This window comes from Tauraco erythrolophus, chromosome 17 (assembly GCF_009769465.1).
Source record: "Tauraco erythrolophus isolate bTauEry1 chromosome 17, bTauEry1.pri, whole genome shotgun sequence".
Taxonomy (NCBI): domain Eukaryota; kingdom Metazoa; phylum Chordata; class Aves; order Musophagiformes; family Musophagidae; genus Tauraco; species Tauraco erythrolophus.
In genome coordinates, this window is record NC_141481.1 from 10,913,096 (window position 1) to 10,926,346 (window position 13,251).

The 13,251-nt window shown below is 43.2% G+C and overlaps 1 protein-coding gene across 1 annotated transcript in view; it reads left to right on the forward strand.

Annotated features, from left to right (window-relative positions):
- Positions 1 to 13,251, forward strand: part of SDK1 (sidekick cell adhesion molecule 1) — a 402,092-nt gene that overhangs the window by 333,275 nt on the left and 55,566 nt on the right. Inside the window, exons 28-29 of the mRNA XM_086622010.1 lie at positions 821 to 919; positions 9,109 to 9,303. Of these exons, the coding sequence (XP_086478136.1) occupies positions 821 to 919; positions 9,109 to 9,303 (294 nt within the window). The remainder of the gene's footprint in view (positions 1 to 820; positions 920 to 9,108; positions 9,304 to 13,251) is intronic.

A 13,251-nucleotide genomic window follows, 5' to 3' on the forward strand; every position in this document is an offset into this window, starting at 1 on the left:
ATGAGAAATATTTAAACTATTTGTTTTAGATAACCCCATTATAGCCATTCTCTCCTTAAGTGCGTGTTGGCAAATGATACAAATTGTTCTTCCATCTCCATACCCCTGACATAAATATGTTGTGTCTCCTCTGGACTCAACTTAATTAAAACTATCATCAGGGGTAATGCAGGTAGAATTTGTGCTGAAGGGGAAATTTTGCAGATGCTAATGTACGAATTAGCTTCTCCTCACCTCGTGAACCTGGGATGGTCAGTGCAGCCACCAGCCGTCTGTATTAATGTGCATCTCACCTGCCTCAGATTCTCCTGCTCAGACTTAAGTGTTTAAAATGCACATGTAAAATCAGAAGGCACTTCCAAGCTGGTGCTAATGACACGGAGAGGAGGTGTTATTCAATTCCAACAGGTATGAAGCAGATGAAGTTGACACAGCTGTCGGTAGGGGCAGTGGCAGTTACGCAGCAGTGCTGCGGTGGGCTCGCAGGGACTTCCCACTACTCTGCTGGGAGAGAACTCTCGCAGAGGTCGGAGTTCCTTTGTCAGAGCGTCCCACTAAGTGTGTTTCACAGGTGGAGCAGAACACTGTAGGAAGCACTGGTTCTGTGTCGTGTTTGGTGTCTGTGGGTGCTGGAGGCATTTGGCCATGGACAGGATTCCTCAGAATAAATTTATATTCTGTAGGTATGTAGGCACTCCTAACCATCTACTTACTATTGGTGAGAGATGGCTTGGGCTGCCTTCTACGAAAGGTGAGCAGAGAACTTGTTATTCCTCTGACTTGCAATGCTTGCTAGCACGATCTCTGTTTTTCTTTCCAGCTCCCGGGCCGCCCGTGAGGCTGGTGTTCCCTGAGGTGAGGCTGACATCCGTACGGATTGTTTGGCAGCCACCGGAGGAACCCAATGGAATTATTCTGGGTAAGAGGGAGCAGCAAACCCAAGGCTGGGAGGAGAGGGGTGGAGACCAGAGTGAGCTCCGGCTGTTGGGTTTTCCTTCCCCTTGTACATCAGATTAGAAACCACGCGTAAGCAAATCCATGGCTAAAGAAAACAAAATATATCAACGTCAGCTGAAAGACATGGTACCCTGCAGTGAGGAGGAAAGGTCTGCCCAACTCCATGGTGTGTGTTTTCCTGAGCCAGAATTACATGTCGTTCACAGCACTGTACTTGAATTCTCATTTCACTTCTCATCTGCATTTGGGTTTGTAACCTCTTTGGCTGGCTGTTGGGCAGTGTGCCTGGAGAGCTGGATTTTCCCCTCCTTCCTCCCACTCACCTTTGCCGGCCGTGGCCATCGTTTCAGTTTCACATGTGCTTCCATTTTATTGTTTCCTTTGGATAATACTGTCACAAGGAGTGAACTCATATTTGGCTTTTCATCAAGGGAAATAGAGGCAGCAAGGCATGACAGGAATTTGTGAAAAACCTTCTTAACCTTCCCCTTCCCGTAACTCTTGGGTTGCCTTTGCAATACGTACACCAGCTGCTACTTGTACTTAAAACATGAAGACTTTTACAATGTAAGAATCCATTCTTGCCTCTAAAATTAAAAGAGCTAATAGTTACCCCGCAATTCTGTGTTCTCTGCTGATGTTAAACACATTTCGCAGTAGTACTAGCTGGTGAGTAAAGATTTGTCTCTCAATTCTGAAAACAGAAACAAAAGCTTTTGTTTTTTTCCTAGTTCTCAGTCTGCCAGGCCTTTCTGCTTCTGCTTTTGCTGCCATGGTTCAGGCTTGCATATGTAGCCTTTTAGCAATATTTCCTAAAGCCTTCATGGTTGAGTGGAGGGTGTCTACTTCAAATGCTGCTGTGTTGGTGGCATCCCTTTAAACAAAGGAGCGGTCTTGCATTGCCTTTAAATCTTGAGTCAAGAACTCAAAGTGTTTGCTCAGGTGTGTGGTTTCCCAAAGCGATCCTGATGCCTAAAGATGCAGGGAAATCATCGAACGGGATCCAAAGGCAGCCGCTGCGGGGATTTTCTGAGCACGAGAAAGAGCCTGTGTGAAGCTTGGCAGCAGTTAGCTGCCAGAGACAGATCCACGCAGGGTTTCTCTGCAGCTCAAGGAAGCTTGACTTCCAGGTTGTCTTGTTGGTTTGATTTGTTGCTTTTTTCTAAGGAACTGTGTGTCCTAGAACTTGCTCTCAGTAGAGGTTGGGATTTGAATCACAGGATGTGGTTAAGGAGGAAAAAAATCATTTGATAGAACTGATGAGAAAGTACAAAAGAGATTTTGCTCTCCCCACTGTGTTCCAGTGTCTCATGTTGCTGCACTTCGTCAGCTTTATTTGCTGAAGTTGCAAGCTCGGGGGAGTAGAAGCTCCCTTTTATTTTGTCTTTGCAGAGGGCTTTGTGCAATTCATCCCCTTCTCAGTTGGCTCTTGCTCATTGCCGCTGCGTTGATGATAAAATCGTACAAATGCAGGGTTGGAAGGAAAGGAGAAGGGTATCCTGTAAAGAATGCTTGGCATGGTTAGCATGTAGAGTTTTGCCTCCGATGTCTTGCGTAGTCCATTCCCAGAAACACGTCCCAGGATACTTGATCCTGTTGTGACTTTGCTTTTTTGCAACACTGATGTTGTAACTAAGTAGATCTCTGACCCACTATTAATTCCTACCCTTTTTCTGCAGTACAATTCCAGATCAGTCAGTCCCTCTTTTATATGTACATTAAGCTTTTTCTTTGTAAGTGTGATAATTTGCAGGTGCCTTTATTGAATTTCATTTTACCGATTCCGGACCGTCTCTCCTCATTATCGAGATCACTTTAAATTACAGTCTTGTCCTCTAAAGGGCTCGCAGCCACTCACAATTTGGTTTTGTTTTTGGAGTTTGCAAGTAGCCTGGCAATTCCATCAGCCCTGTCATTAATGAAAATATTGAGCAGAGCCAGACTCACGACTTACTCTCATGAGACCTTAATATGTTCTCCCGGTTTGTTAGCAAACTGCTGATAACAACATTTTGACTTTTTTTTTTTAAAAAAAAAAGTGTTCAAGTCAAAGCGTTTAGTATTTTTCTTAGATTCTGTTTCTCTTGTTTGCTTTAGACAGGGCTCTGTGCAACCATATTAAAGCCTTACTTAAAGTCCCTGTGGATCACACCTACTCTTCCCACCTGGCCAATTACACTGTCAAAATGGAAAATAGATTATTTGATATTTACTGTTTGCTCCAGACAAATATATATTGTCTGTTCCTCGGACCTTTATTTTCCTCATGGATGCTTATACGCTGACTCATATTTTTTCCCAGGATCTTTCTGAGTATTGAGCTTTAGCTTGATTTGTCCATAATTCCTCAGGTCGATTCACCATTTTAAAAGATAGAGTACTCTGTTTGCCCTTCTGTAATATTCTGGGATGTCATCTGTCCTCCACAAGTTCTTGAAGATAATCACTAATTATTCAGAGATGGCTCCAGCTCGTTACGTAAGCGCTGTGGGGCAAATTGCATCAGACCCTTCTGACTTGATTATATCTAGCTTAACTACATATTCGTTAACTTGTTCTCTATTCCAGCCTGCATCCCTACTTACATTGTTGTCAGTTTTAATTTGCGTTAAGTATCTAGTCAGCATCAACTTGTGTGTGTGTGTCAAAATGGAGCAATGGCAGTATCAGCCTTCCATTCTTTTTTGTCTCACTGGTCTTCTGCTAATTTTTTTTTTCCCACTAGTTGACCTGTCCTCCTTCTGTCTGTCAGGTTTCTAATGTATTTACAAAGTCTCAGTGTCTTTGATGCCCTTCAAGTTACAACTCACTTTACACTTTAGCCATTCTGATTTTGTCCCTACGTGCTTGGGCCGTCTATTTATACACTCCCTTAGACGTGTGTCCTGTTTCAACTTTTGTCCAATTCAGTTTTGATTTTCAGGTCATTAGTGAGCTCTGAATCCAAACATATTGGCCTCTTAACATCTTTTGTCTGCATTGCCATAGTTGTACTTTTTTTTTTTTTTTGTCTCTTTTAAAACTGTCAGCTAACCTGAATTCTTTTTTCCCTTAGAATTCCTTCTCAGGGGGACGTTACCTACCAGTTGCCCCAGTCTGCCTCTTTGAAGTCCATTGTCTTTATTCAACAGTTCTCACTCTTTTTTTTTTTTTTTTTGATAGTAGAAACATTGAGGCTTGTGGAGGAAGTAGTTAGCTGACAATGCCAGGGAGAAAAAGTAAAAATTACTCATGCTGGGTACTTCTGCTGTCTTTCCTAAGAAGTGAGGAGTGTTTCAAAACCAGATAAAAAACAATGTGTAGCATTCTAAGTAAAGGTTACAAGTTTATTTTTTTTCTGGTGCACCTTTTAAATGTCATTACTGTAATGAACTTTCAAAACACCACTGTAACCACCACAGTCAAGCGCAGTGAAGTAGAATTGTTGGAAAAAAATAAGTTAACATAATTTTGCACTGTGCCCTTCTATTCACTAGTGGGGCTGGAAAAAAAAAAATACTCGCTTTGCAAGAGCAACTTATATTCAGAGCCTTTGAACTAATGTTCCTGCTCTGCTAGCTCTGTCCTCTGAGTATACAAGCACCTTTGCAGCTAACATTTTTGTAATCTACATCAAAACATGTTCTAGCATTTCAGAGAGAGATTAGAAGGATGAAATACTGGCAGGCACCAAGAGGGAAAACCACTTGTTTGTTTGTTTAAATATTTTACTGTGGAAGACTGCTAGATATTTCCATTTCTCCTTTTGGGAATGTTACACTAACCATCTGAGGCTTCAGTCTGTCTTCTTTTCTACACTCAGTTCAGCTAGCACCCAACATAGTTCCTCCAAATACTATTAAAGAAAAATGATGCATCAATGTTCATATGTGCACGTCTAGAGAACAAGAGCTCCACCAGCATCCTCCCAGGCCCTGGTTAGTATTCCTCATGGTATCCGTACACTTAGCGTTTACCTGAAGCTTATTGCAAAAGAGTGTAAGAACTCCGCTGAGAATTAGAACCGAAATTGGATGTAATCCATGTTTGCAAATTCATATTTTGATCCTAGACCGCATTTGCACACCCGCTGGCCCTTAAACCGATAAGCAGTAAAATCAACAAACTGGATTGCAGCTCCACTCGGCAGACCGTAACCTCCCAGTGGCGTCTGGCTTTCCCCAAGTTCTGTGACAAATTAATGAATGTTTATATCTCTGCTGCACCACGGCCTGCCTGAACGGGTGCTGTCAGTTCTGAAGGGCTTTGTATGGTGATGAGCTTGAAAGCTTTTTTCGTATTCATGGTGTGCTGTCATCTTCCTGCCTGCTTGCTTTGGGAAATCCACTGGTTGTGTTACGATGACCTAACATTTAACAGGCGGTTCAACCTGTTGCCATTTATTGAGTTTGGAAAGTGTAGCTCTTGGAACTGCTTGTAGTTGTGCAAAAAAGACTTAAAAAGATGTTAATGCAAAAATAAGCCTCGTTTCAATGAATAAACTCCTGAAGAGTTGATCTTTCAGGGCGTTTTTGACCTGGTGAATGGCAGAAGTCCCAATAACAGAAGAGATTTGAGATCCCGTGCTATATGGGGAGAGGAAGAAAAATTGAGGAAAACAGTATGAATTCTTCCTGTTGATCATCCAGATACTTCATATTCTGTAGGATATTCCTTCCGCAAAAAAAAAGTTTGCTCTGATGGCTTTTTAAAGGTTTTGCTTTCATTCATAACCTTTGATTTTTATTTGTTTTTCAATCTAAGGTAGCTGCGACAACTTATTGTTGTAATCTAGTAAGGGCAGGAAGCTTCCTTATTCCTCCACTGCAGCAATCGCAGTTATTGCCTCGTATAGCCCTCGAGCATACATTAATTTCTCTTTGAACACTTTCCATTTACCTCTATTGATTTGCCTCGTTTGATCTCACTTAACATTTCCTGTCTTCTCCCATCCCTTGTTGCTGAAATTCATCAGCTTAATAATTTTATCTTTTTGATCTCGCGTTAGCCCTAATTATTATCCAAGCTGTGGTTTAAATACGGCATCTTCTGTGTCACTCGGAAAAAGGAAAAGTGATGCTTTTTATGCCAGCGGGTATCCTGGCTGTCCCGAACTGTCCAATAGGAGAAGGTGATGCAGGGGATCAAAATTAAGATACCGGGTATCTCTCGGGTGGTTTGTAGGTAGCGATAAGAGCGAGGTGAGTTCAGGTCCGGAGATTGGATACGTACCTTGGAATCAGACCAAGGGAAGTGTTGAGTTTCTGAGGAAGTACATAAAGGTGACGGCTCTGGTTGCGTAAACTCAGGAAAATAGATATTTGCGCAGAGTGTCAGCCAACATGGCAGACATAGGAGAGGACAGTGAGAGCTGATACTGTTTTTTCACAGGGATGCACTGGAAGGGAGTTTGCAGAGCCTGTCAGAGAGACAGGCTGTGACAAGTGATTTCTTCTTTCTCATGGCTAAATGAGTTTTTACACTAGCCAAGGAACAGCTCTTGTGTAAGTTATTATAATGGCCTAGATATGTATGTGTTCCTTTGCCGACTCTGAGCATGCTTGTAATTGGCTTTCCAGCATGAGTACCACCGTTCAGCAGTAAATAGTTATCTTTCTATTCCCTACTTACATTTTAACTACACTTTATATTTTACAAAGGTTTAGAAAAGAGAGGAAATTGCTTGACAAGGATGTGTCCCAGATATCATACTTATCTTTTAATAACTAGATAAATCAACTTTTCTATTCTTTTAATATTCTCTTTTTCCCTCCAGGTCTTATTCTTTGTGTCTTATGTCCCTTTATCAAACTTCTTTAGCCATCTTACTTGCTTCTTCCTTCATCTTTCCTGCTGCTCTAAAAATTTCCCCAGTGCTTTTCTTTGACTTTTTCCCCCTTATTGAGATCCTGCGCCCGGGTTTTCGCTCCCACGTTCTTCACATCTGTATAAACAAAAAGATCGTAGTGTATCTGTTCCTTCTCCTCATTGCTAGCTGTCTTTCTGTAGACTTTAAAAAAGATCAAAATACTCTAGTACTAAAGATACAGAAATACTTTGGTGGAATATATTGGACCAGTAATGGGATAGCTGGTGCCGTGGATGAAAGGAGGTAGTTTGCAGGTGAAAAAATGAAATGTTCAAAGTGTAAGACCGTGGTTTTGCTGGGATCTAAGCATGCTGAGGAGCTCTGAAAAATCAGGCTGCGTTTTATCTCGTAGTCTCATGCCATCCATCCAGCTGTGAAAATGCTGCTGTAGGAACATGCTTGGCAGACCAGCTGCCCTGGTGGGGGTACCCCAGGCAGCACGAGGGCAGCCCCTCGGGCACTGGCAGCCTCGCGCTGCTGATGCCCGTTTTCAAACGCAGGTGCCTGGAGCGCGTTAAGGCGCTGCAGTGAGTCACCCCTGTACCCAAACCTGTTGTTACTGCATCCTGCGGGAGCTCGGGCTGAAGCCGGAGGTGCTCGGAAAAGCCAAGTCGCTCTTTGAGGTGTCGGTGTGATCAAATTTGTTCCGTGTAAGGTGGCCGTGGCTGTTGCCCCACATCTCCCAGCAGCTGCCAAAGAACAAAGGACATGGAAATGCTGGTGCATCGTCAGCAGCACCAGGAGAGTCAGCACACCAAAATTAATACCATCTGTATCCCAATTAAGTTCCACTGTTTGTGACAGCGTGCACCACGCGCAAGTATGGCGTTCATTCAAGAGAGTGCAGGAGCTCTGTACCTTTTCTGTGAGTGGGCATGTGGCAGTTGTTGCATATTCACAGAGGGAAATAAATGTCGTTGATTTAGTCTGATACCCACAGGTAAGATAAAAAACTCGGTTCTCATGCACTGACCTTCACAAATGAAGCACACCAAGTTTGGCTCCCCTCGTTCTTCTTACAGCCAAAATGTGGTGGGAGTTCAAACTCTAGCTGGGATATTAATTCCAAGAGAAAGAGATGGTCTCAGGTGCTGCAGATCCCTTTGTCATTCAGAAGATGAGCAGAGGGTTGGCAGGATCGTGTCACGACTGTTTTGTTTTCAGCTGGTTTCATCTGAATTTGTTGGCTGCCCTCTGCCCTGTGTAGCTCCATGAAGCGTTTAATCGTACAACTGTATTCAGCTTGGGCAGTAAAGCCCCACACCACTTCTGGTATTAATTGATTTTGGAAGTCAGCAGCTGGACTGAAAGTTACCGTCGAGCTCCAGAAGTGAGAGGCTGATTCAATTGCTGGCTTTACAGAATGGATTTGAACATTTGGCAGATCCTCTTTGGGGGACAGTTGTTGCTAGTGGTGCGTGAGAACTCTGGAAGCCCTCCTTTGCACAGTTGGATCATTAATAATGCAGGCTAAACTGTGAACTCCTAATTGTCAGGCAGGTTGGAAATGGGGGTTATCACTTACAGGCATCAACAAAATTGATTATTAAGTGCTGCATGGTTGAAGCAGGACCTCACAGCCTGCAGGCTTCTTCCTTGGGCTGTGGGCAAGGGCAGCAATGTTGAATGACAGGAGAAGGATGCTTTTATTGGCAGTTCTGGCACTCGCTGTATGGTTACAGGGGAGCGGGAGAGCTGAGAAAAAGGCAAGTGCAAAAAGCAGGAGCAAGCAGTTACTTGAGCGGTGTGAACGCTGCACGGTTTGGGCAGTTGAGCTGCTCTGCAGCTGAAGAACCTTTAGTTTTAGCCAATGCTGAAATTGTGAGGGGGCAGAACAGTGTGTGAGCATGTGTGTGTGCACGTGCACGTGTGTGCTTGGGTGGAAAGCTGAGACAGAGAGCGTTGTTCTGAACTGGATCAACCAGGTGACATTAATCACATGGACTCTGTTTGTTCCTTTTGCCTTTCCAAAAAGGTACCAGTATGCTTGGGAAAGATTAAACTCATTTTGTATCTTATTGGTATAAAGGATGGAAAGTGAAATCAGTTTCAGGGCAGATGATACTCAGTAGACCCTTGTATGTGCCACTGCATGTGATTTCCCTCGGAAGGTACAGCACCCGACTGGGGGAGGGCTGCCAGAGCTTTATAACACTAAAGGAAGTAAACTATTTTGTTCTGGTCTCACATAAACAAATAATTATGATAAACCAATAGTTTTGGTGCTCTTTTGTCTCTGCTAGAAAAAAAAAAAAAAACAACTGACCCTTTATTTCTCTCTCCTGCTGATGCTGTGGTTTCAGGGTATCAGATTGCCTACCGCCTGGCCAGCAGCAGCCCAAACAAGTTCACGACGGTGGAGGTTGGCTCAACAGTCCGGCAGTTTACTGCTACAGATCTCACCCCTGAGTCAGCATACATCTTTCGGACGTCTGCCAAGACCAGGCAGGGCTGGGGGGAGCCTCTGGAAGCCACAGTGATCACAACAGAAAAAAGAGGTAATGCTTGCAGCCACAGGTTGAGGTATTTTCTGTTGCACAGCTTGGAGCCTGTGCCGCACTTAGGGGAATTTTAATAACAGGCTACAGCCTGTACACTTCCTCCTTCTCACCCCATAAACCTGCCCCAAACCATAGCAACGTCATGATTTGAGAAAGCTGGTGAGCAAGACAGACTTTTATGAGACACAGCTCTTCTAACCTGCCGGGCTGTTGGAGATTGATTTTTCCATCAGCTGCTATATTGGCCATACACAGCCTCCTTCTGCAGTCAGATCTTTTTTTTTTTTTCAGTTCTCCCTTTTTCTTGAAAGATTGCAATCTTAAGAAAGTAAGTGATGGATGAATTATATTGATTAGCAAACGCGAAATGAGAGGCAGTGATGTTGCAGGATTTCTCCACAGCTCCTCCATTGTGCTTCAGCCCTGACCTAATGTGTTAGTAATTACTCTGGCCTTTCACTGCCGCGCGCTCGAGCAGAGCGTTTGCATCTGGATCGCCCAGAATTTTTCTGCTTCTTACATCAGCCATAGAATGGCTATTCGCATTCTAAATCTCCAGTCAAATTCTGTTCTGTACAGAACCTCCTTGAAGAAGGCAGGAGTTACGTGTGTAAAAACGAAACCAGATGCTTAGATATCAAATTTATCAAAATGTGAAAGACGTAGAAGGTATTATAGAATCTACTCTGCATCATTGTATGTTTCTAATGCTTTGGTTCAAGTAACTACTCGATTCTCCAGTCTTAGAACACATCTCTAGAGCTGCAAGTTAGAGAAAAATTTTATTTTCTACTTGGACATGAAGATTTCTTTTTTTTTTTTTTAATTCAGAGCTAAAAGATAATATATTGTTAGAGAATAGCAGTGCAGATTTTCCTCTGGTCTTGTACCATATGCCATGTTCCACTGCAATGCATGTGTCTGGTCTCTTGAGCTGGCAAAGTCAAAACTAGCCAGGGTAACTTCACCAGCATCCCTCCCTTGGCCATCACTGGATTTTGTGCCATGTAACGCTCTGACCCACGTCTGGATGTTGTTCTTTAAGAAAACTTCTCCCTCAAAAATTAGAACCATGCAACTTCTGTGCTTTACAAAAACCACAGTTCAGAGAGAAGCACACTTCAGCAGGTAACTAGGGCAGACCTCCATAGACATCTTTCAACTATCGTTAACACTTTTGCATGTACTTGTGTGCCCGGTCTTGGCTCTTGCCCAAGTCTTGCACTATAATATAACCAATTATATTTATTTTCACTCTTCACATGTGCCTGCTAAGCAGTCTCTTGTTTAGGTCCTTTTTGCACCTTCCAAATCATTCAGTGTAAAAGCAAGGATTTCCCATGCTATTTGACCACAGTATCTTCCTTATTATTTTCCTGTAATACTTCTAAGAAGAGAGAACATTTACCTGATGTTCAACCACCAGCAGCGAGGACCAGTGGGGTGCATCTCAACTGCTTTTGGCCTGTCTGATTGGTGTTAAAATTCCCACTGGCATAGCCCTCCAGGTCATGCAGCCTTCCCCGTGCATAACCGTGCAGTCCTCAGAGAAAGAACCTCTAGAGCTGTATTAGGAAACTTAAAGTACCTCTGCTAAAGATACTGTCCATCAACGGGGTTTATCAGCTCAAGGTTTCTTCCACCCCTGTCTGATTGCTGTCAAAGTGGAACTTTAAAGTGCAACATGTGGAACTTTCAAAAAAAAAAAAAAAAAACCATGCTAAATAAAGTGAATACTTGAAGCTTGGAGCTTCTCCTTTTCAATAAAACGTGCTCGGGTTTCCCGAATCATGCACAAGCTGTTGCTGGATATGCAATAGCTCAAGGCAGAACTCCCAGCTCCTCTGCGGGAGCACTGATCCCTCGTTGCTATCAATATTTTAGGGTTATCTTGAATAGGCAAATCATAGCATAATATGAACCCTTTCTCTTTTAGATGGATGGCTTTACTGTGTCGCTATGCATGGTATGGAACCGAGTCCCAAGGCACTGAGAGTTAAATGAAGTGATCCCATATGCAACGTGTACAAAGAAAAATTTGTAATCTCACATGAGCAAGATTGAGATGATAAACAATTTATCCAGTGCAGCTATTCTGCTAAGAAGTAAATGAACAAATAAACTAACCTGAAACTTGTTTACATGACAATAAATATTCTAAAGTGAAGGGATATTTAATTTCCATTAATAAAAATGCAATTAATATCTTTATAGTCCTTGATACTAAGGTAGGCAGGCACAAAAATTCCCTTGAAAATTAGAAAAATGGGTCACTCTTATCCTTTTAAATTCCTTGGATAATCCCAATCTAAATCTTTACATTTTACAATGATACCTGTGATTTGCAAATCCCAAGCGGTACTGTAGGTGTACTCTCTAGAGGTTCTTCTGTAGTGTTTTGAATCTGTATAGTGGCATGATGCTTTTCAGAATACACATCAGTGCTCAGGGCAGAACTGAGTCAGAAGGTGTAAATGTAGCAAGAAATTAAAAGGAGTCCATCGAGTCGTATGGCCTGGCCTTGCATTCCTGCACCAACAGCTCACCTTAGCATTCGCTTGTGGCTAAACTTCCATAAATAAACTCTTTATACTAATGGTTTTGTACAAACAGTCAGGAAGTATATCTTGCAATACAGGAGATTTTAAGATCTCCCATTAGCAGCAGAAGGAAACTCAATCATGGGAGCCCAAGTGCAAGATCTGACCTGCCCAAAACTGCAAGCTGGTTAAAGCTTATCAGCAGAGAGTGTTAAATCCCTGCACAACACCCGCTTCCTCTGATAGAATAACCCCGAATACCTGTCCCAGCCTGTCAGTGTGAGACATTGACCTTTTGCGTTGTACTCTGGCTCGCAGGCTGCTGGCACCGAGGGCTTCCTTCAGCTAATAGCTTACAAATCTTTGGGCACCGATGTCAGCCAGAGCATGCTGCAGAGGAATGCCAAAACAGATAGGAAATGGTTTTAGGGAATAGCAGGGAAATTAAGTGCCCGCCATGCAGAGCCGTGAGGAATCGGGCAGGCGGAGGTGTGTTTATGGAAACAAGCGCTGATGAAGTCGAATTGAATTGCTTCTCAAAAGCAAGTCACTGCGGTGTCTCCAATCAATTTCTGCTTTATTACATGCCACACATTTTAATCAGAATCAATAATCTTCATGATAAACAATTAAACAATTATTCCTCACTCTATAGAGTTTCTCTATTGAAATCGATGGAGTGCGGAGACGCAGTGACGGGAAAGGAGATCTATATTGAAATAGTTGGGGACTGGCATGCTTACACCTGCATACCGTTCCCTGCCTCATCTAAAAGGTGCACGGTTAATTACTCTGGAGAGATCTCCCTCAGCATTGGCACTGCCTTGTTTGGCTTTGCAGGTTCAAGCTTAGAGGGTATGGAGGGAAGGACTGGGGAGGTCTGGAAGGGAACAGCAGCAGGTACTCAAGCCCCAGCTCTGCGCCATCTCCAAGCTGGGGTCTGGAAGCAGCAGCGGAAGCTGGTGATGGTTCCCAGTTCCTTGCCAGAGAGAGCTGGTGCAGGAACTCAGGATTGGCTGTGAGTTGTGTGCTTGGACTCTGCTACACACCAGCCTGTTCCAGCTTCATCCTTTCCTCCTCTTCCTGCCTCGAATGGGGAGCAGCTGGTGGAAGAGGATGCTACGCAGCACAGAGAGAACATAGTCCCATGGTGCCAAGTAGTATGCACAGGTTAAAAAGTGAACTAGTTTACAGGAAAATTCTGTCCAAAGAGCAATTGAAGCTGGAAACACAGCTGAGTTTCATTAGAGACTTCCTTGGTTGCTTGGCTGCTGGTCCTAATGATTCTTCCTTAACCTGCCAGCCTAAGAACCCCCCAAGTTTGAGGTCTGTTGCTAGGAAAGTATTCCTTTTATACAAGGAGATAAGAATCTGTTTTACTGCTTTTCTTTGAAGTAGAAGGTTA